Source organism: Sorex fumeus, unplaced genomic scaffold, assembly GCF_029834395.1.
Source record: "Sorex fumeus unplaced genomic scaffold, SorFum_2.1 ptg000061l, whole genome shotgun sequence".
NCBI lineage: Eukaryota > Metazoa > Chordata > Mammalia > Eulipotyphla > Soricidae > Sorex > Sorex fumeus.
Window position 1 is genome coordinate 3,894,734 of NW_026606118.1, and position 19,217 is coordinate 3,913,950.

General features: G+C 55.5%; 1 protein-coding gene across 2 annotated transcripts in view; it reads right to left on the reverse strand.

The window, feature by feature from the left end:
* The window catches only part of MAP3K4 (mitogen-activated protein kinase kinase kinase 4), a 68,260-nt gene extending 58,468 nt beyond the window's left edge, over positions 1-9,792 (reverse strand). For both annotated transcript variants that reach the window (XM_056126436.1, XM_056126435.1), the window contains exon 1: positions 9,629-9,792. In XM_056126436.1, coding sequence (XP_055982411.1) covers positions 9,629-9,774 — 146 coding nt within the window. In that variant the 5' untranslated portion in view covers positions 9,775-9,792. The remainder of the gene's footprint in view (positions 1-9,628) is intronic.
* Positions 9,793-19,217: the final 9,425 nt, after the last annotated feature.

Consider the following 19,217-nt stretch of genomic DNA (forward strand, 5'->3'; position numbering starts at 1 on the left):
TGAACTTTTCTATTCTAGACACGGTATTGTAGATTAAAGACACAGTATCCACTCTTTCTCGACAGCTGAGTTAAGCCTAGGCTCATAAATACTTTCCTCACACTTCTGGACTGACTTCTATCTCGCTTGGCTCGTCACAGAAACCGGCGACTTCCTTCGGGCGGAGCACTGGCTGGAGAGGGGCGGGATGAAGGCAGCGGGGCTCTGGGGCTTCCGTCTCAGCAGGGAGTTGGGGCCGCAGAGAGGAGCCGAGTCGGCGCCCAGGGAAGGGACCGTGCCAGGTGCTTTTGGGGCCGGGCTGCAGGCAGCGTGTCGAAACGACTCTGAGACCATAGCAGGGCTGAGTCAGGCAGGCGACTCCTCAGACGGAGCCAAGTCCCCAGCTGAAAGGAGACGCGGGCGTGCAGGCGCTCAAGCCTCATCTCGGGGTCCTGAGGAACTTCTCCCCTTTCCTCTGACACCCCTCCACTCCCAACCGTTCCGCGGCAGAGACTCAACCTACGTTCGCTCCCCGCTGGGTTTTCATAGCGGAAACTTTCCAACGGGAAACGTGTTTCAACATTTCCAGGTCTTGAACGCAGGAATCCCTCTAAAGGAAGCCAAGAGAATACTGAGAGCTTCCACGGAGATCGCTAGGGAGCTATGAACACAGAGGCGCCAGGAGAAAACCGTGAGTGACATGACGGATCTGCACAGCGTGGAACAACGCAGAGGGCAGGACACCATCTGTCGCTAATGTCACAGCACGGGAGGAGTTCGGAAACGTCACTTATAGAAAGAAAAGTACAAGTGAATCTTAAAATGCAGAAAGCTTAGAACATAAAGGCGGCCTAATGTCAGAACTATTTTGGGGTAGGTATGCCTCTCTTTTTCAGGTTTCCCCACAATAAAGCCTGGCTTCCGGAAGCAGAGACAGCCGCAGAGAGCTGTACCCATCAAAGGAACTGCATCCTCTTTGCTAAGGAGGCAGTTGGGTGCGTCTAGAAAAGATCATTCAAATGCAACTTGCAACATTTTAAACGATGAAATAGTCCTCATCTAAGTTATGAAGAATTAACAAGAGGAGTAAGCACCAAAAAAACATACAAAGAGAATGAGCGTGCTGTGTCGACAGCAGGTCATTCAATCACGGGTCTGGGCCAGCTACGTCCGTGACTGACCATCCGTCAGCAGCTGGGCTGAGTTCTGAGCACGGGTGGGCAGTATGAAAATAAATCACAGCTGAAGCAGCAGAGGAAACCTGGGACAGCCAGGTCCCCGAACCCTTTTCTCACTTGGAGGATGGCTGCAGACGGAGGAAAAACAGGGGCTTTCACGCTCATGCAGACGATAGCCCCTTCAGAACAGACCAGCCTCAAGGGCACCGGGTGACTTTCGAGGAAAGCGGTAACCTCGCACCCTCGCAACCTGGAGAGAAGAAAATGCAGTAACGACAGCTAATGCTACTAAGCACCTCGCACGAAAGGTCCCCTGCCGTTCATCTGAGTGACAGACGTGACTATGGGTTCACTCTTCCGCACGAGAAAAACGAGTCTGGGGGAGACCCAAAGCCCAAACGTATGAGGAAAGGCCTGGCTCGGACCGAAGCCGGGCTCCCGCGAGCGCTGGCGGCTCTCAGCTCCAGCAGCACAGGACTAGCTACAGGCTGACCGTCGGCCGCAGGTCACCCCACGGCAGCCGTGTCACGGCCCAACTCCACGAGGCTCACAGACTCCTCAAAGGCAACCCGTGGCTGCCACGGCACAACAGACCCGCCTAGGCCGGGGAGAGAGGGGGGGGAGGGAGAGGGGAGAGGGAGGGGGAGGAGGAGGGGGAGGGGGAGGAGGAGGAGGAGGGGGAGGGGGAGGAGGAGGAGGAGGAGGAGGAGGGCGGGAAGGGGCACAGAGATGGTGATCTGGGGAGAAGGGATGGGGCGGGGCCAGGTGAGGACACCTTTTCCCGAAAACTCAGCACGCACCCACGGGCGCTACAAACATCAAGTTCCCCGCCCCATCCCCGTTTATTCCCCTGCAGACCATGATTCGGGAAAATGGTGTGCAGTTCAGCATTTCCGAGGAAAGTGAACTGTCTGAAAAGCCAGGAAGAGCAAACACACACTCTCAATACCAAGTCTTACACCCGTCTCTCTGATCCTTGATTGCATTTTTGGTTTGTTTGGGTTTTGGGTTTTGGTTATGGGTCACCCCCGGCGGGCATATGGGATAGTGGGATCAAACCCGGGTTGACCGTGTGCAAGGCCAGTGCCCTCCCCACCGGACTGCTGCTCCAGCCCTTGATTCTTGGGTTTTAAGGATGAGCAACCAAGAGAACAGTGAAAGGTAAAGATTAACGCACGCTTGTTCCTGTTATCAAGAACTCAGGCTGTTTTCAGGAACTACGCAGGCCCTAACCTTGCTCCGCTCCGAGTGCCTTCAGGTTGTGCCCCAGTGTCCTGGCCGTGCGGGGTGCAGGTGGGCAGGCCAGGGGCCGTGCGCCGCCTAAGAAGCTGGAAGAATGGCCGTTTAGTGCAGTGTCCCACAGGACCCAGGATACCCCAGGGGGAAAGCTGCATCAATGAGGCGCCAAAGCTAAGGGGTCCACCGGCAGGAGGAAGCCGGAAGGGCCTGGTGGGAAAGGCTGGGGAACAGAGGCCAGGTGGGTCAGCGGCCCTGCCCACTCTCCAGGGACGGGGTCAGAGCATGCCCACCATCCTCTCCCATGGCCAAGAGCGTGAGGGCCACAGCCCGTGCGCAGTTACATGAACTCCGAGGGCCACCCTCGGGGCCAGGGCTCCAGAGCTCTCAAAGCACAGCACACACTCCGCAGGGGCTGTGGGGTGGGAGGGCCAGGCCCAGGAGTGGACAGAGACCACCCGACAGGAGAGACTGAGCGTGAAGCTGCAGGAGAAGAACTGTTCCTTGGTTTTAATTTGCAGGCCAACACCGGCATGCTCAGGGGCTACTCCTGGCCCAGTGCTCAGGGGCACCTAGGGGAACCCGGTCTGGCCACATGAGAACCTGCTGCACGACTGTTCTGGCCCCTCCTGAGAAAAACCGTCCTGTGAGTTTGGGGGAGATCTCAAGCCTCTGTAAGGGCCACTGAATCTCGAGAATCCCTGTCCCCTGGCTGCCGAGGGGCTGGCCTCGGCTCAGGCTGGTGGTGGGACTGAGCTGCGAGGGGACTTGCGGGGGGTAGCGTGGGGAGGGACACAACAAGAGACCATCAGGACAAGAAGCCAAGAATGAGGATGAGTGCCCGGCCTGGGCAGGCCAGCTGGGTGCCAAACTCCCTTCCAGCAGGACCACAAGACCCCCAGCACCCCGTGCACACGGCAGCACCCAGCTCCGGACCTGAGCCAGAGGCAGACACACACCCAAACGCGGGACACAAAACAAACTCCCGCGGGAAAGCGCCTGTGTTCTGAAGAAAGGATCTAGGGTTTGTAACAGCACAGTGAAAACAACCTCGAATTTTCCTCCAGTGCGTCTGGCTCAGAGACGAAAGCTGGCCAGTTCCGGGAGCTGTGTCCCTGAAGGAGCAGCGTCCTCTGGGAACCCGACTTGGTTCTGTGGGTCCTGCCGCTAAATGGGGTCCCGGGAACCCCGGCTTGGACTGCGCCCGCTACTCCATGGAAAGCATCAAACCTGGCAGACCCAGACACCCAGTATCTAACCCCTTCCACACGCAGTTCTCTCTGCTGAAACGAAACCCACTCTGAAGGAACACCTCCCAGTCCTCCGGACGGTTTCCTGCTACCTGACAAACACCTGGCGTCCGCGGAACTCACTGACAATGGATGGAACAGCTCTGCGGAGCCAGCTCATCAGCTCATAAAAACGACAGAGAAATTTTAAAAAAGAAAATCCACGTGGATTTGTAATTTGATGAAAACTGTCCTTCTAAATTTCTAAATATTTTACTCCTCTTGCTATAAACACTGGTCTCTTCAGACAACGTGCAATCTTACCCACTTTAGTCCTAGTAAGAACCGTAAAGGGGCAGGACTATGGATGTGCTGGGTAAGAATCGGGGATCTGGGCTGGAGCGACAGCACAGCGGGGAGGGCGTTTGCCTTTCACGCGCCAACCCGGGTTCAATCCCCAGCATCCCATACGGCTCCCCCAGCACTGCCAGGGGTAATTTTTTGAGTGCAGAGCCAGGAGTAATTCCTGAGCATCACTAGGTGTGACCCAAAAGGCAAAGAAAAAAAGAATCGGGGATCGAGGGCTAGCCTTCATCATGAAATGAAAACATGTGACATACTCACTACAAAAATTTTTAGGGAAAAATTAATGTATATCCTATCAGGGCGGGGGGGGGGGGGCATACCCTGTGAGTCTCAAGAATCACTCCTGGCGGGCCGGGGACTGAACCTGGGTTGGCCGCGTCCAGGGCCAGTGCTCACCTACAGCCCTCTCCCTCCAGCCCACCAGGGTTTTCTCACACCCTGGCCGAATCTGGGGGGGGCAAGATCCAGGGTGTCACACACACACACACACACACACACACACACACACACACACGTGCCGGGAGGCAGCACCCGTTGTGCTCAGCAGCACCTGAACGCAGAGAGGCCGGGGGACGGCGGGGAGACAGGCTGGGCCTCCCACTACACAGATGCTCTCCAGAGCCAGGCCTGGACCCTCCCCGTGGCCACCCCAGGGCCCTCGAAGGGTTTTTGTTGTTCTTTTGGTGTTTTGGTGTTCGGGCCACACCTCGCGCTCAGGGACCACTGCTGGCGGGCTCGGGGATCATATGTGGTGATGGGGATCAAAACCACCGCACTTTACAGGCTATACTGTCACCCCGAAGCCCATCGACTCATTTTTAAGGGACACTGTTGAGCACTAGTGAGGATTTCAAGAAGGCTGACTGAAACGATGAGAGTCAAGTCATTTGCTCTCTGCAACCACACAGGGTTCCCCAAGCCCCACCAGGAGTGATCCCTGAGCACAGAGCCAGGAGTAAGTCCTGGAACTTTCAGATATAGTCAAAAATTTTTTTTTAAAATTCTGGGAGATTGGAGCAAACCACAGGATAGCAGGCAGGATGCTGGCCTTGCACACCGACGACCAGGTTGGATCCCCAGCAACACACACGGTCCCCCAAGTCTGCTAGGAGTGATCCCTGAGCAGAGAGCCAGAAGTAAACCCTGAGCACTGCCAATTGTGGGCCCCAATCAGACAAATGATAAATAAAAGCGCGTACTGATTCATAGATCAAATCAGGAGAAAACCGAGGGTGAACTAGAAGGGAAAATGGCCTGAGAGCTCTTCTGTCCTCTTTGTTTTTATTCTGGGAATTCCAGCCGCTGTCTTTGGCCAAACCTCACATCCATGAAACCATGGGATAGTTCCACGCACAAATCACCCACGAAGCCACGGGCATTTCCACACACAAACCACCCATGAAGCTGCGGACATTTCCACGCACAAAGCACCCATGAAGCCATGGGCATTTTCACATGCTTCCAGGAAACCACAGCTTGGGGGAACTCACTGTGGACCAGTCCAGCTGCTAGGAAGAGGTCACTGCCTCACTGCCGGCCTGAAACGCCACAGGCCCCGGGTCCGCGTTTGGGCCAGGCACGTGTCCAAGGGAAGCAGTCCCCTCCCCTGGCCCCCGACCCATGCAGAGAGGGCAAGAGGAGCAGGGGGCTGGGGCCCAGGAGGCGGGAAAGGGCAGACGCGCTCGGGAAGCCACGAGCAGGGGCACGGGCCCAGGCCACAGTCCTCCCTGGGAAACGAGGCATTTCAGAGATGTACAAGGCGAATGAGACGAACGGCAGTGAGGCACTTTTAAACGTGATTTTATGACTTAGATCTAGAAAAACTGCCACCATCATGATCATTTTTTAATAAAATCCTCACGATTCAAGAGGCCTTTTGCAGAGTTCTTGCCGCTGTCCTCTCCGCCACACCCTTTCCAGAACTGAGCCAGCAGATTCTTCCTGTCGGGGGACAGGGGGGCAATGGCGGGAAGGGGAGGCCGGAGAGGGCAAGGAAGGGCGGGGGGGCCTGAGCCCCCATTAATAAAAAGCGCCCCCTCAGGCTGCTCAGGACGCAGGCGCCAGGGTGACAGCAGGGAGAGCAGGTTGGCTGTGAGCTCCTGGGAGGAAGATGGGAAACTGGCTGCCCAGGACCAAGCCACGCGTGCCAACGAGTACCACGGGCCAAACTGGACGAGCGCAGGGCCAGAGCCAAGAAGCCTCCACGCAGGACAGGCCTTTCCTCGGGGAGGCAGGCCTGCAGCCATGCAGACCCTTGCGGCCACGCAGACCCCTGCAGCCACGCAGACCCCTGCAGCCACACAGACCCCCGCGGCCATGCAGACCCCTGCAGCCATGCAGACCCTTGCGGCCACGCAGACCCCCGCGGCCATGCAGACCCCTGCAGCCATGCAGACCCCCGCGGCCACGCAGACCCTCTCAGCCATGCAGACCCTGAAACCACACAGACCCCGAGTCACACAGGCCCCAGCAGCCACCCAGACCCTGGCAAACGCAGACCCCTGAAACCATGCAGACAGGGACAAACACAGGCCCCGCGGGCCCCGGCATATCGGGCCCCTCAGTGGGCCAGTCACACTAACAGGACAATCACGCAGGTGCCTCCGCCGGCTGGTTCCAGGCTTATCAATCAATCTCACCACCTCTGCTCTACCGGGAAGCGCATCCTGACAGGTGAGGCCGTGAGGAACCAGAGCAGGGGTCACCCCGCCCCCTCCCGGTCCCCTCTGCCCAGGGGAAGCACAGCTCCCCACGTCCTCTGAAAGAAACTCCTCCCCAAGGCCAACCCTCGGCAGCACCCAAGCGCCTTTCGGAGGGAAGAGCTGGCGCTCCGAGCCCGCGCTAAGCGCCGAGGAATGAGGAACGCGGCCGTGGGCCCAGGAAGCAGCTCTCTGGGAACAAGACGGACGGGACTCGGCAAGGACACGCCTGCGAAGGAAGCAGCAGCACCTTCCAACAACACAACAATTAAGGGCAAGCAGAGCGCTCCGTGACAGATGGAGCTGTCCCCGTCGGAACACGGCGGCGCGTCCGTCCTCAGTGGGGCCCTTTGTTACTGCCGCTCTCGGTCACCAGGCTCTGCCTAAGGCCACCGGCAGTGGCCCCAGGCCACGCCCCTCAGAGCCTGTGCATTTCACGGGGGCATCGAAGAGAGCCAGCACACCCAAACCTGCACAGGACACAGACACTCCGGGGGGGGAGGGAGGCAGGACAGCTGAGCATTCCACCTTTTCCAGTGAAAAAAACACCAAAATCGCAGAGAAAGCCACTGGTCCAAACAACAACCACCACCACCACCACCAAGAAACAGGAATGTTTAAGTTCCAGTAGCAAGCACCTGACCAGGTGAGAACAATGAGGCTATTTTTAACACGCACACACTCCAGGGAAGGCCCTGGCAGTCTTACTGTACAAGCCCTGCTTGAACGCAGAGTCCAGAAATCGCCGGAGTCCGTGGTCCCCAAGGCGCACGCCGATCTCCCCGGTCGTCCCAGGATCCGCCTCCGACTGACCCAGAAGCTCAGAGGTGTCCTCCGGCCCAGCCCGGCCTGTTCCCTGCAGATCACGCACCCCGGGCAGCTGACAGCGTGGACTGACAGCGGCCGCTCACCTGTTTGGTGTCCCTGGGCCCTTGCGCAACCCTGCGTCAGCAGGCACCCAGCAGATGTGGAGGCTGCACCTGCGACGTGTGCGGGCCTGCATCCCACCCCGGCCTCAGCACAACAGCCCGACGGCGAGGGCGCAGGCGTGCCCTCCCCTACCCCTCTCTACCGCTCTCTGGGCGGGGACAGGCGTGGCCCCTCGCCCACTGTCAACGTGCGCCCCGTTCTCAAACGGTTAGAAGCAGATGAACAACTGAAGCACCCCTCAAGGCTCCAGGGCGAAAGGGCACGGTTGTCTGTCAGGAGTCGGCTGGCACTGAAGAGGAGGCAGCGGGGAGGATGGAACGGACGAAACAACCGCCTGGCCAAGGAAGATGCTTCGCGGATCCGCAGCCGTGAGATTAACTGTGATGTTGCTAAGAAAAATACTGTGGAGATCTTCTAGTTCCGTACACTGCTGTTCACTTAGACGAAGCCCATTATCCTGGCCTATTTTTACGAGAACGGGGACGCAGAGGAACCAGCTGGGAGCCTAGGGCTTCCTTTCGCACTGGGGAAAGTGGCTTGTCTGCAAGATTTTCACTTCTCTCTGCCCCTCCTACCTTTACCTCAGGCCACTCACATCCTTAAGCCTAGGCACAGAAAAACCGACTTTGCAGCAACGCCCCCCGTGTAAGGGAATTACAGTCCTGTCTGGCAGTGAAGGGTCAGGGATGAGCAGCGGGCCTGGGTTCACTACTAACCGTGAAACCATGGAAAGACACTGCACCCCTGTTGTGCCTCGGTTTCCCCAGTTTCCCTAGAGGAAAATAAAACCCACCTCAAAAAATCCATGCAAATATTGAGTCAACATAAGCAAAGGAAATGGCACGTGTAAAGCGCTTATTAAATTCGCTCTGTTACTGTTCGCTTTGCGGGAGTGTGTGTGTATGGGGGGGGGCATTATAGGGTGCTACATTCTGCAGGCTCAGGACTCACTCCTGGTTTTGTGCTCATGGATCACTCCTGGTAATGCTCCAGGGATCTTAAGGGTTGAGGATGAAATCCAGGCTGGCTACATGCAGAGTCAGCCCCCCCTTGCCTGCACCATCTCTCCAGTCCACTTTCTATTGTTCTTCAAGAGAAAACTTAAGAGTCTCGAACTATCCCACTCAGGAGTGCACATTTTGCACGCAGGAGACTCTGGTCTAAATGTCTGAAGACCTAATGCAGTCACAAATTTATTTCATAAGCTTCTGGGCAAAACGTCCCAGAGGTTGTTGGCTTATCCAGAAGGAACAGAGGGAACGCTCACAGGATTCTGTTCAAACCGTCCTTTAGGGCAGGAAACGGAAGGAGGACGCTTCGCAGCCCGATTCCTGGAACCAGGGAGAGAGACCCAAGGTGCAAGAAGGGCCCCCGCAGTGAAAGCATTTGCACGCCAGGGGAGCAGGGGGCAGCAGTTCGCAACTTGGCTGGAAGAGTTCCGAGGCCACTGGAATTGGACAAACGGGGAGGCTTAGGAGCAGAGAGAAACCCCCTCGCTGTCTGCAAAACCCCCCATGCAAAATAATAATAATAATAAACAGTTAAGGCATGAAAGTCACAGAAAGGGTCCGGGTACCAAAGTTCCACCCCTGCACTGCAAATCTGGTGGTGGCCAAGTCGGGGGCCACCCGTTGCTCGCCCTGGGCATGCACGTGCGGACGCCCCCCGCGCGAGCCGCTTGCAGAGGGGGTCGGGGCATTGGCGCGGGGGGGGGGGGGGCGCCCGGGCCGTGCGCGTGCACCGGGCTGCAGCGGGCGCGGGGCTCGGGCGGGAGCCGTGCCTGCAGGAGAGGGGGCGCGGGACCCCCGCACACACGCACACGCACACACGCGCGCGCACACACGCACACGCGTGCACGGTCCGGCTGGGCCCGGGCGGGGGGGGCTCGGGCTGCACGCGGGGCCGGCGAGGCGGGGCGCGACCCCCCGCCCGGGCGTGCACGCCGCGCGCTGCAGCCCGCGAGGCCCCGCGGCGCCCGACCCCCGACCCCCGGCCCGCGGCCCGCGCTCACCTCGCCCCCCGGCAGCGCTCGGGCTCGGGCTCGGGCTCCGGCGGCGGCGGCGGCGGCGGCGGCTCCTCCATGGCGGCGGCGGCGGCGGCGGCGCGGGGGTCGGCCACGGCGGGCGGGGGCACCGGCTCGGCGGCCGCTTCTCTCATCCGTGCCCGGCGGCCCGCATGGCCGCGGCGGGGCCCCCCGGAGACCCCCGAGTGCGGGAGGGAGCGGGCTCCGCCTCCGCCTCTAGCCCGCCGCAGGGGCCGCGAGCGCCGCGGCCATCTTGGAACGGCGGCCGGCCGCGCCGGGCTACGGCGGCCGGCGAGGGACCGGCCGCGGCGGGCGCGGCGGGTGCGGCGGGCGGGGCGGGGCCTGAGCTGCTGCTGCGAGCGCGGGGTGCGCTCCTGAAGCCCCTCGGAGGCTGTTTGCCTGCAACCCACTCGCGATCCCCCACCTGGGCAGGGGAAAAATCACGCCAAAGAGCGGGGAGCGCAGGAAGCGGCTCCAGGCTCTCGGAGCTGCGTGGTCTGCGCTTCCTCAGTCGTTTATTTTGAGAATTTGGGTAGAGATCGAGCAAACCTGGCGCCCTGGGATGGCAATGAAAGGGGACGGGAAGAGAGAAAAGGCTGGTCTTTTTATTTATTATTTTATTTTATTTTGCTTTTTGGTTCACACCCAGTGATGCACAGAGGTTACTCCTGGCTCATGCACTCAGGAATTGCTCCTGGCCGTGCTCGGGGGACCATACGGGACGCTGGGAAAGGCTGGTCTTTTTAAATAAGTCACCTTTCATAGAAACCATCAAATGAAAAAAGGAGCAGGGATGAGTGTCGGCCGGGGAACTGGACTCTGTGCAGGACAGGGAAGCCCAGCGCGGGGAAAGCCCCGGCTGCCAGCACGCAGTGGGGAACTCCCCTGCTGGAGACCATTGCAGCCAAGTCCAGGGAAGACGGAGAGAGCCTTGAAGCTAGGTTATCCGCCTGCGGGAGATAGGAGATGGAGGTTGCAGGTTGCAAAAGTTCCCCTGGGGCGAAGTCCGGTCTTAATCAGAAAATAGCATTGTTTTAGGACATTCCCAGGCCAGTGATTTTTTAAAATCTCATTTATTTGAGCCCGGGTATGTAAAATACAGCTCTGGAGTTAATGTTAAGAAAGCAGCTAGAAGGGCTGGGCGATAACACAGCGGGTAGGGTGTTTGCTCTGCAGGAATAACCCCTGTGCATTGGCGGGTGTGACCCAAAAAGCCAAAAAAAAAAAAAAAAAAAAAAAAAAAAAAAAGAAAGAAAGGAGCTAGAAAGACTGGAGGGATAGCACAGCAGGTAGGGCCTTTGCCTTGCATGCAGCTGGCCAGGTTCTATTCTCAGCATCCCGTATGGCCCCCCTGAGCACCGCCAGGAGTAACCCCTGTGCATCGCCGGGTGTGACCCAAAAAGTGGGGGAAAAAAAGGAGCTAGAAAATTTTAAATAACGATTTTTTATTTATGTCCTGAAAGTAGGTAGCTAACACTCAGTACTATATAGACACTTGTCACTTAAGAACTGCTTTAATCCATATTTTTGTTTTAATCATGCATTCTGTATTTGTTTCTGAGATTCTTTTGTGTGTCTCTGGATCATGGCAATTAAGGACCCCCAATAGCATTTGTGGGCGTCGTGACCCTCAGGGTCCCATAGGGACCGGGAAATGTGAGGGACCGGGCCATCCACTATCTCTTGAGGCCTGATGTTTGCAGTCACAGATCCTGCATACCTGGGCTTCTCATTGGGTTGTGGAAGTTGGTGGCCGCTGGGATTCCTAGTGGGGGGCAGGTGGAGGGACGTCTGCTCCCCATCTCCTCGCCCCCTCCCCCCCCCCCAGTGAAATCTGCTTGGCGCAAAGTCCGGAGGCATCTCTGCAGCAAGCTGCTCTTGTGTGTCTCCAAGAAAAGGAATTCCTAATGAATTTAAATTCTCTTTCGAAACAGTTATTTCAAACAATTCACTTTGTTCTCTCTAACTCACCTGTAAGGATTTTACTAGTTAAATGATTTAGTTCACAAATGATTCCTGAGTGGAGCCCCTCAGCAAGCCTTGGTTTTCCTGTGGGTAAGTCTGTGATTTTAAAATGTAGATTTAGGTGGTGGGAAGGGGGGCCATTTTTGGTTTTTGTTTTTACTGTTGCTTTAATTTCTACTTAAGGACACTGCCTTTTTTAGGAAAAAAAAAAAACCAGCATGGACTTAATCACGTAAGGTGCCAGGCTAAGAACTCAGGTAAACCAGCCCTAAGTATTCCATGGGTGTGTCTGTTCCCGTAATCTGTTCACTTTGTCTGATGCGTCCAGCTGTTGTATTCCTTGGGTGGAATTCAGCACTCTGGATTACAACATCTGATTTTTTTCCCTCTCCCCTAGACCAGTCTGCAACCTGTTTGTCTGTGTTCTCCGCCCGCAGAGCTCGGCACCCAGCACCAGGCCAGAACTGGCCAGGGCCAGGTTCAGTCCTCCTTGTGCCTCTGGAAACAGAATTCGTCCAATTCTGCCTCCCCTCTGGACTCCGTCCCCTTCTCTCCATCCGCACAAGCTCAGGCCAATGTACTCAGGTGCCAGGTCATGACACCGAGCACTAGGCCAGGAGTCACTGCCGAGCACCCTCAGGTGTGACAACCCCCCCCCCCCCCCCCAATAAATAAATGAAACAGTTCTGGTGTAACATTCCTCCCTTCTCGGTGGGTGAGCTGCTTCACAGAATATTTCCCATTTGGGCATCTCTCGATTTTTGTTATTTTCTCCACCCAAATACAAACTGTGTCTCCATGTGAAGGGGCTGAAATGAGCCGCCATCTCCTCTGCAGAAGAATAAAAGGTGCTCTCTCACTCACTTTAAAGGGTAAGGAGTGAAGACATTGCAGAGAAACCAAAGGAATGAAACAAGGGGGAAAGGGAAGTGGTATGGGACCTCTGAAGAGGGCACCTGCAGGAACCCAGGTGGAGCGTGTCCCAGGCAGTGGGCTCTGAAGTCAGGGAACTGCATTCTCTGTTCCTACTGCATCTCTCTCCGCCTCTTCAGGACCTGCTCACGTCAGAGACAGGAAGCTTTGAGCCCGGGTTCCTCAAACTTTTCCCACCACGGCCCTGAGTCTACCGGGTCTCAGGCTGTGCTCCCCATCTATGCATTTTCCACCTGTGGCCCCCTGGCATATCCCGGGTGCCCTCAGGGTCCAGCTGAGAAAAGCTTCTTCAAACAATGAAATCAAGGGCGCTCACCGCTCTTACTTACATGCAGTTTCCCTCAGAATCCTCTGCAGAAGTTGCCTTCCATTGCAGTTTTGCATGCCCAGGTGTGAGTCTTAGAGGAAACTATGCAGGATTGCTTCCAGAAGATTCTCAGAGCCCTCCAAGTTCACAAGTGGACACTCCTGGGCCAGGGAAACCAGGCACGCAGAACCAGCATCCACAGCAGCCTTTTCCAGTGCTTGGGGCGCCCCTGCCTACTTGTCAAGGGCTTTTTGGGCCCTGTGTCCAGTTAGGCATTCCCCTGAAGGCCCGACAAGGTGAGCAAACACTTCCTTCCGCTCCACCTCCCCGTCTGTTAGTCACATGTACATTTCTTCCGCTGTCTCCTCGGCTCTTCACGCCGCCCACACAGACCACTTACTCTGGAGAATGAAGACCATGCATGATGCCCCAGATGGAGCATAAACAGAGGGTCAAAAAGAAAAAAAAAAATAACAGGCATCTTGTGTAAGGGGACAATGTAATATTAACTGATAATATGGAAAACTTTATTTTCTCATTACTGTGTTTTGTTTGCGGCCACAGCCAGTGGTGCTCAGGGCTTACTCCAGCTCCACGCTCAGGGAGCACTCCTGGCAGTGCTCAAGGGGCACCAGGGATCAAACCTGGGTTGGCCACATACAAGGCCTGTTCTCTGCCCACTGTGCATTCTCTCCAGTCCTGCATGGAAAACCTTTAGCCACAAAAGAGACACGTGTGAGAAAGAACAGAAATGTGGTGCGTTCTCACACTGAGAAGGGAGAATCTTAGTGGTTGTTCTGGCCATCTGAAGAGACACACACCAGCTGGGGGAAAGCTCCCATGGACTCAGCAGGAAGGAAGAAAGTCAGGATCACGGTAAATATCAAGAGGGAAAAGGCCCGGGGTTTTACTGATCCACGACTCAACCTCTCAAGCACATTCTGAACTGACAGGCTCATCATCAGAGGTTAAAAAATAAGTTTCTTGAGGCTGGAGTGATAGCACAGAGGGTAGGGCGTTTGCCTTGCACGCGGCCCGACCCGGGTTCAATCCCCAGCATCCCATATGGTCCCTGAGCACAGCCAGGAGTAGTTCCTGAGTGCATGAACCAGGAGTAACCCCTGAGCATCACCGGGTATGACCCAAAAAGCAAAAAAAAAAGTTTCAGAAATTCAAAGGTGCGTTATCTGCAGTTTCCATCTCTGGGCAGATTGACTAGAGAAGAAAACCCGACTTGGAGACTTCCCACGAAGGCCCCAACCGAACTTTCTCAGGGCCAAGTTCCCGCCTCATCACTCAGCAGCGTGTGCACACTGACCAACTCCTCAGTTTCAGAGGCAGACCTCGTCCTATTTTGGCTTTCTTATTCTTAGAAAACTGTAATAACATCAAACTTGCCTCTCTAGGACACCAACCCAACTGTTTGCCTAGGTCTGCAGAAAAATAAATATTGGACATTGGACAGCTCTTTTGGGCTTCTCTCCCAAAATGGCAACAACAATAATAAAAATCTTTTAAAAATTTTTTTCAACTCACCCAGTTCTCTTATCCTACTCCCTCTGGGCTGAACATAAACTCCCTTTAAAGGTTTTTCAGATCATGGTTTACTTGATGGTTAAGATCTGACTAGAGAGGCTTTGATTGAACTGATGAGAGCAATGGATAACCTCAGCCCAGAACTTATTCAGACAGGACACTTAGAAAAGAAAATGAATGGTTCATTTCCCTATTTCACGATCATGATCACGATCATCCTGTTGTTTGTCAATTGACTCAAGCAAGCACCAGTAACGTCTCCTTCGTCCTAGCCCTGAGATTATAAAAAGTGCCACATTCGAGGCTCTTTCAGGGTTAGGAGAATGAGACCCATTTCCCTATTTAAACCAAGGATGTGATGTGTTCGCTCCAAGATCCTTCAGTGTAAAATGAAGGGGAATCGCCACTGGATTTAGGCCAGCCCCTCTCAAGTGTGTGTGTGTGTGTGTGTGTGTGTGTGTGTGTGTGTGTGGCGGGGATGGGGGAGGAGGAAGAGGGAATATGGCCCAGTTTATTTCAAGGGAGTCACGGGTGATCAATTACTTAATTGGGTGGGAGCCAGGGTGGGCTACTACGGGAAGGAAACCAGGCCAGAAGGGACACTGGTGGAGAAAGGTTGACGGATGTGGGTTTGGGCCTTCCCTTTTCAAAGTCTGAAGCATCCATGACCCATGTGTGGCCTCTGCGAGCCAGAGCTGCAGCCAGCCTGTCCGGGCAGACGCAGTCTTGTGCTCACGGGCAGGGCCTGGGTGCTGCCTGGGGCCAGCACGGGGCTGGATAAAGCTGCACAGATAACAGGCCACTGGGGAAACGCCCAATGCCCGGGGCAGACACGAACTGCAGGTACTTGGTCCCTGAGTGTGCAATGAGGCTCAACTCTCAACAGAGCAAGAGGAGGGCTTCACCAGGGGGCTTGGGGGCGAAGGGGACCCCCTGAGAAGGGGCCTGAGCAGAGGGTTGAAGTCCTCCCTGGTGGTGCCACGGCAGAGGGTGGGTGCCCCGGTGGTCCTGAGAGAAGAGACATGGTGAGAGACAGCAGAAGATGGAGAAGGGAGGGCAGCTGACTGCAGAGGCAGGGGGACACCCGTGGGCACCCGGAGTGGGGCTAGAAGAGGCCCTGTTCTGTTAGGAGCCCCGCGGGCGTCAGCTACACGACCTGGGACCCCCGTGCCTCTGGCCCAGGTCGCTTAGAAGATTAGGCAGTGGGGAGTCCTGTGAGTGGATGCTGCTCAGAGCCCAGAGCCCAAGGGTGCCTGCTGCGGAGATGCTGGCAGGGTCCCGGGCACGGCTTGGGGGGCACCAAGAAGCTGGCGAGCCGCTGAGTGGGCTGGAGACAGCTCCTGGCCAGTAGGTTACCGAGGGCTGGGCACTTTCCTGGAGCGCACGCATTCCATTGAGAAATAGGACGTGTGCCCACAGTGTGCATACATGCATGTGCACATATGTACATACGGGTGTGTGCACATGTGTGCATGCACATGTGTGTGGGGGGTACATATAGATGCATATACATGTGCGCATGCATGTGTGTGTGCGTGTGAAAGACACACACATCGAAGTCACTGCATTGGCGTGTCCACCCTCTGCCATCCTTCTGGGCACAGTCTGAGTGCCACCTCCCCAGTGACAAAGTCCTGGACTCCTGCAGGAGGCCTGGCCGCTCAGCTACCCAGGCACCCAGCCTCCTGACCGTTTCTGCCTTGGGTGCTGACCTGAGCCCCCGAATGGCACCCTGGGACACCGTATGGGGCCAGCACTGACGCTTCCTTTGCACTGGCCTCTGGAAGACTGGAGCCCAGCGGCCATTGATCTTCACGCTGGCCGGGGAGGGATGAAGCATGGCTCAGCCACCAGGTACGGTCAGACACACACCCGGGCCACCTTGGTGTGGCAGCAAGGAGCTGGGCAGGAAGTTGAGTCCATGGCAGGGTCTGGGGCAGGCAGGGGCTGGCGGCTCCGGGCGCAAAGGCCAGTCATGTCTGGCCATGAAGGCCTACCACGGCGTTTGTGTGGGTCCAGAGCACATCCTGACAAACAGACACATGGAACCAATGAAAAGCCCCTCGAAGACCAACCCCCAGGCCCCAGACTCTTCAGGGAGGGTGACAATACCAACAGGGGCAGCAGGGATTTTTCGGAAATCCTTATTCTCCATCAAACATTTCAGCGACTCTTGACGGTGAGAAGGCGGGTCTCCAGCCGTCTGCGTGGGCTTCTGCTTTGGCCTCTGATGTGATTGGTCTGTCCTGGGGCCAGCGTGCTCTTCTTGCCCTACTATGCAGAGCACAGTCACGCGTATGACTCAGAGCCAGTCACAGTTCCAAATGTGCTGGTGAACACTGTCCCCTGGAAATGGAGCCCCGAACACCAATGTTTCTAGAAGCTACTAGAAGCCCATCATGGGCCGGAGAGATGAGCCATAGGGCTGGAGCATGTGCCTGGCACCCTGTGCCCAAGCTCAATGTTTCAGTGGCAAACGCTTCCACGCCACGCTGGCTCACTGAGATGTTTGCATTGGAATAAAATGTGATGGTAGATGAGTGTGAAGAATTCCTGTTTGGTTTTGGGGGTGTGGATGGTTGGGTCCTTTGGGCTGGAGGTGTTCTGGGAACATTCTGGGACTTCCCCCCGCCCCCCCCCCCCACCAGCCTCTCAGCAGTAAGGAGTAAGCCATGAGCTTACTCTGTGTATGAAGATTGAGAGGGGGGAGAGGAAAGAGAGCAGAGAGAGATAGGAAAGAGAGAGGGAGAGGAGAGAGAGAGAGAGGAGAGAGAGAGAGGAAAGAGAGGATAGGGAGAGAGAGAAGAGAGACAGAGAGAGTGATAGGAAGAAAGAAGAGAGAGGGAGAGAAAGGGATAGAGAAAGAGAGAGAGAGAGAGAGAGAGAGAGAGAGAGAGAGAGAGAGAGAGAGAGAACCAGTGCTGGAGGGCCAAGCGTCCCTCAATCCCCCATCCACAGTTGATGGGAATATCAGCTTGCCAGCCTCTATGGAAGACCAAATGTTAAGAGCTGGGACACCCACATCCCTCAAACCCCACACCCGCCGCCATGTAACCCATCTACCAGCCCAGCTTTACAGACTCATGATTGACTCCCAGAAGATATCAACTAGCTACAGAAATTCTTGGATACACTGGTGGCCTGCTGAGAACTCCGGTGCCAAGTCGCCACCCACCAAAGCCCCTGCAGCCACACTCACCCCAGCAGCAGCCACTGTGCCGCCGGCAGGCCCCACCAGGCCAGGAGTGCTCTGCAGAGACGCGGAACTGCCCAAAATTTCAGAAACACTGACTTTTTTTTTTTTTTTGGCTGAGAACTCTGGGGCCTTCCTGGAGTGAGAGTGGGCGACCTACTCCCATCCCACATACTTTGGGAGGGCCCAGAAGCCACACCCACACCCCAAACCTACTGCCAGTAAGATTAGATTTGCTCAGCTAAATATTCTCGGTTTTTTGAAGCACGCAGCTGCATCTAGAAGGCTCAACTAGCAACAGCGGCTCAGTAAACCCTCAGACAGAAACTTAATGTGCCCATCATGAGATACAACAGTTTTTACAAATTGTATTTCACTGAAGTACAATTTATATATATAAATATATTATATATGTATCACTGTCACTGTCATTGTCCTCCCGTTGTTTATCAATTTGTTTGAGCGGGCACCAGTAATGTCTCCATTGTGAGACTTGTTGTTACTGTTTTGGGCATATCAAATACGTAACGGGTAGCTTGCCAGGCTCTGCTGTGCGGGCGGGATACTCTCGATAGCTTGCTGGGCTCTCCGAGAGGGACGGAGGAATTGAACCCGAGTCGGCCACATGCAAGGCAAATGCCCTACCCGCTGTGCTATCGCTCCAGCCCATATATATATATATACACACACACATATATATTATATATATATATAATTTTATTAGACATTTAGTGGTAACAAGCAAAATAAAATAAATTATTTTGGGCCTTCCAAGGGGGCAGGCTTGAGGGGTGGGTGGGAGAATGGGGACAGCGATGGAGGGATGGGGCTGGAATATCAGACGCCTGTGACAAATGCAACATGTCACAGGCTTTGAAAACCACGTTGTTTAAATAAAGTGGAAACATTTTTTAAAAAATTGAAAATTGGATTTTCGTATGAGCCAGTATTTCTGCTCCTTAAAACCTGCCCTCAAATATTAATTCACAGATAACATTGCATCACTATTTGCAATAGCCAAGATCTGGGTTTTTGTGTTTTTTTTTTTTTTGTTTGGGGGCCACACCCAGCACTGTCTAGGGCTTACTCCTAGCCGGGCACTCAGGGGTCACTCCTTGGGGGACCTTATGGGCTGCTTGGGATTGAACCAGGGTCAGCTGCGGGCAAGGGCAAGCACCCTCCCTGCTATACTCTCTCCCTGCCCGGAGTAGTTAAGACCTGGGAGTGCCTGAGAACAGATGATTGTGAGGACACAGTGCCTAGAACACAGTGGGCTATCCTCAGCTCTAAGATGATGGGTAAGGACACAGTGCCTAGAACACAGTGGGCTAGCCTCAGCTCTAAGATGACTGTGAGCACACGGTGTCTAGAAACACAGTGAGCTATCCTCAGCTCTAAGATGGCTGTGAGGACTCAGTGCCTAGAACACAGTGGGCTATGCTCAGTTCTAAGATGATGGGTAAGGACACAATGCCTAGATCACAGCAGGCTATCCTCAGCTCTAAGATGACTGTGAGCACACAGTGCCCAGAACACAGTGGGCTACCCTCAGCTCTAAGATGGGCTCTCCAGCTTCCTGAAACTCGGACGGAGTGGAAGGGTCAATCAGGGTGAGCACAGTGAGTGAAAGGGAGAACAAACCC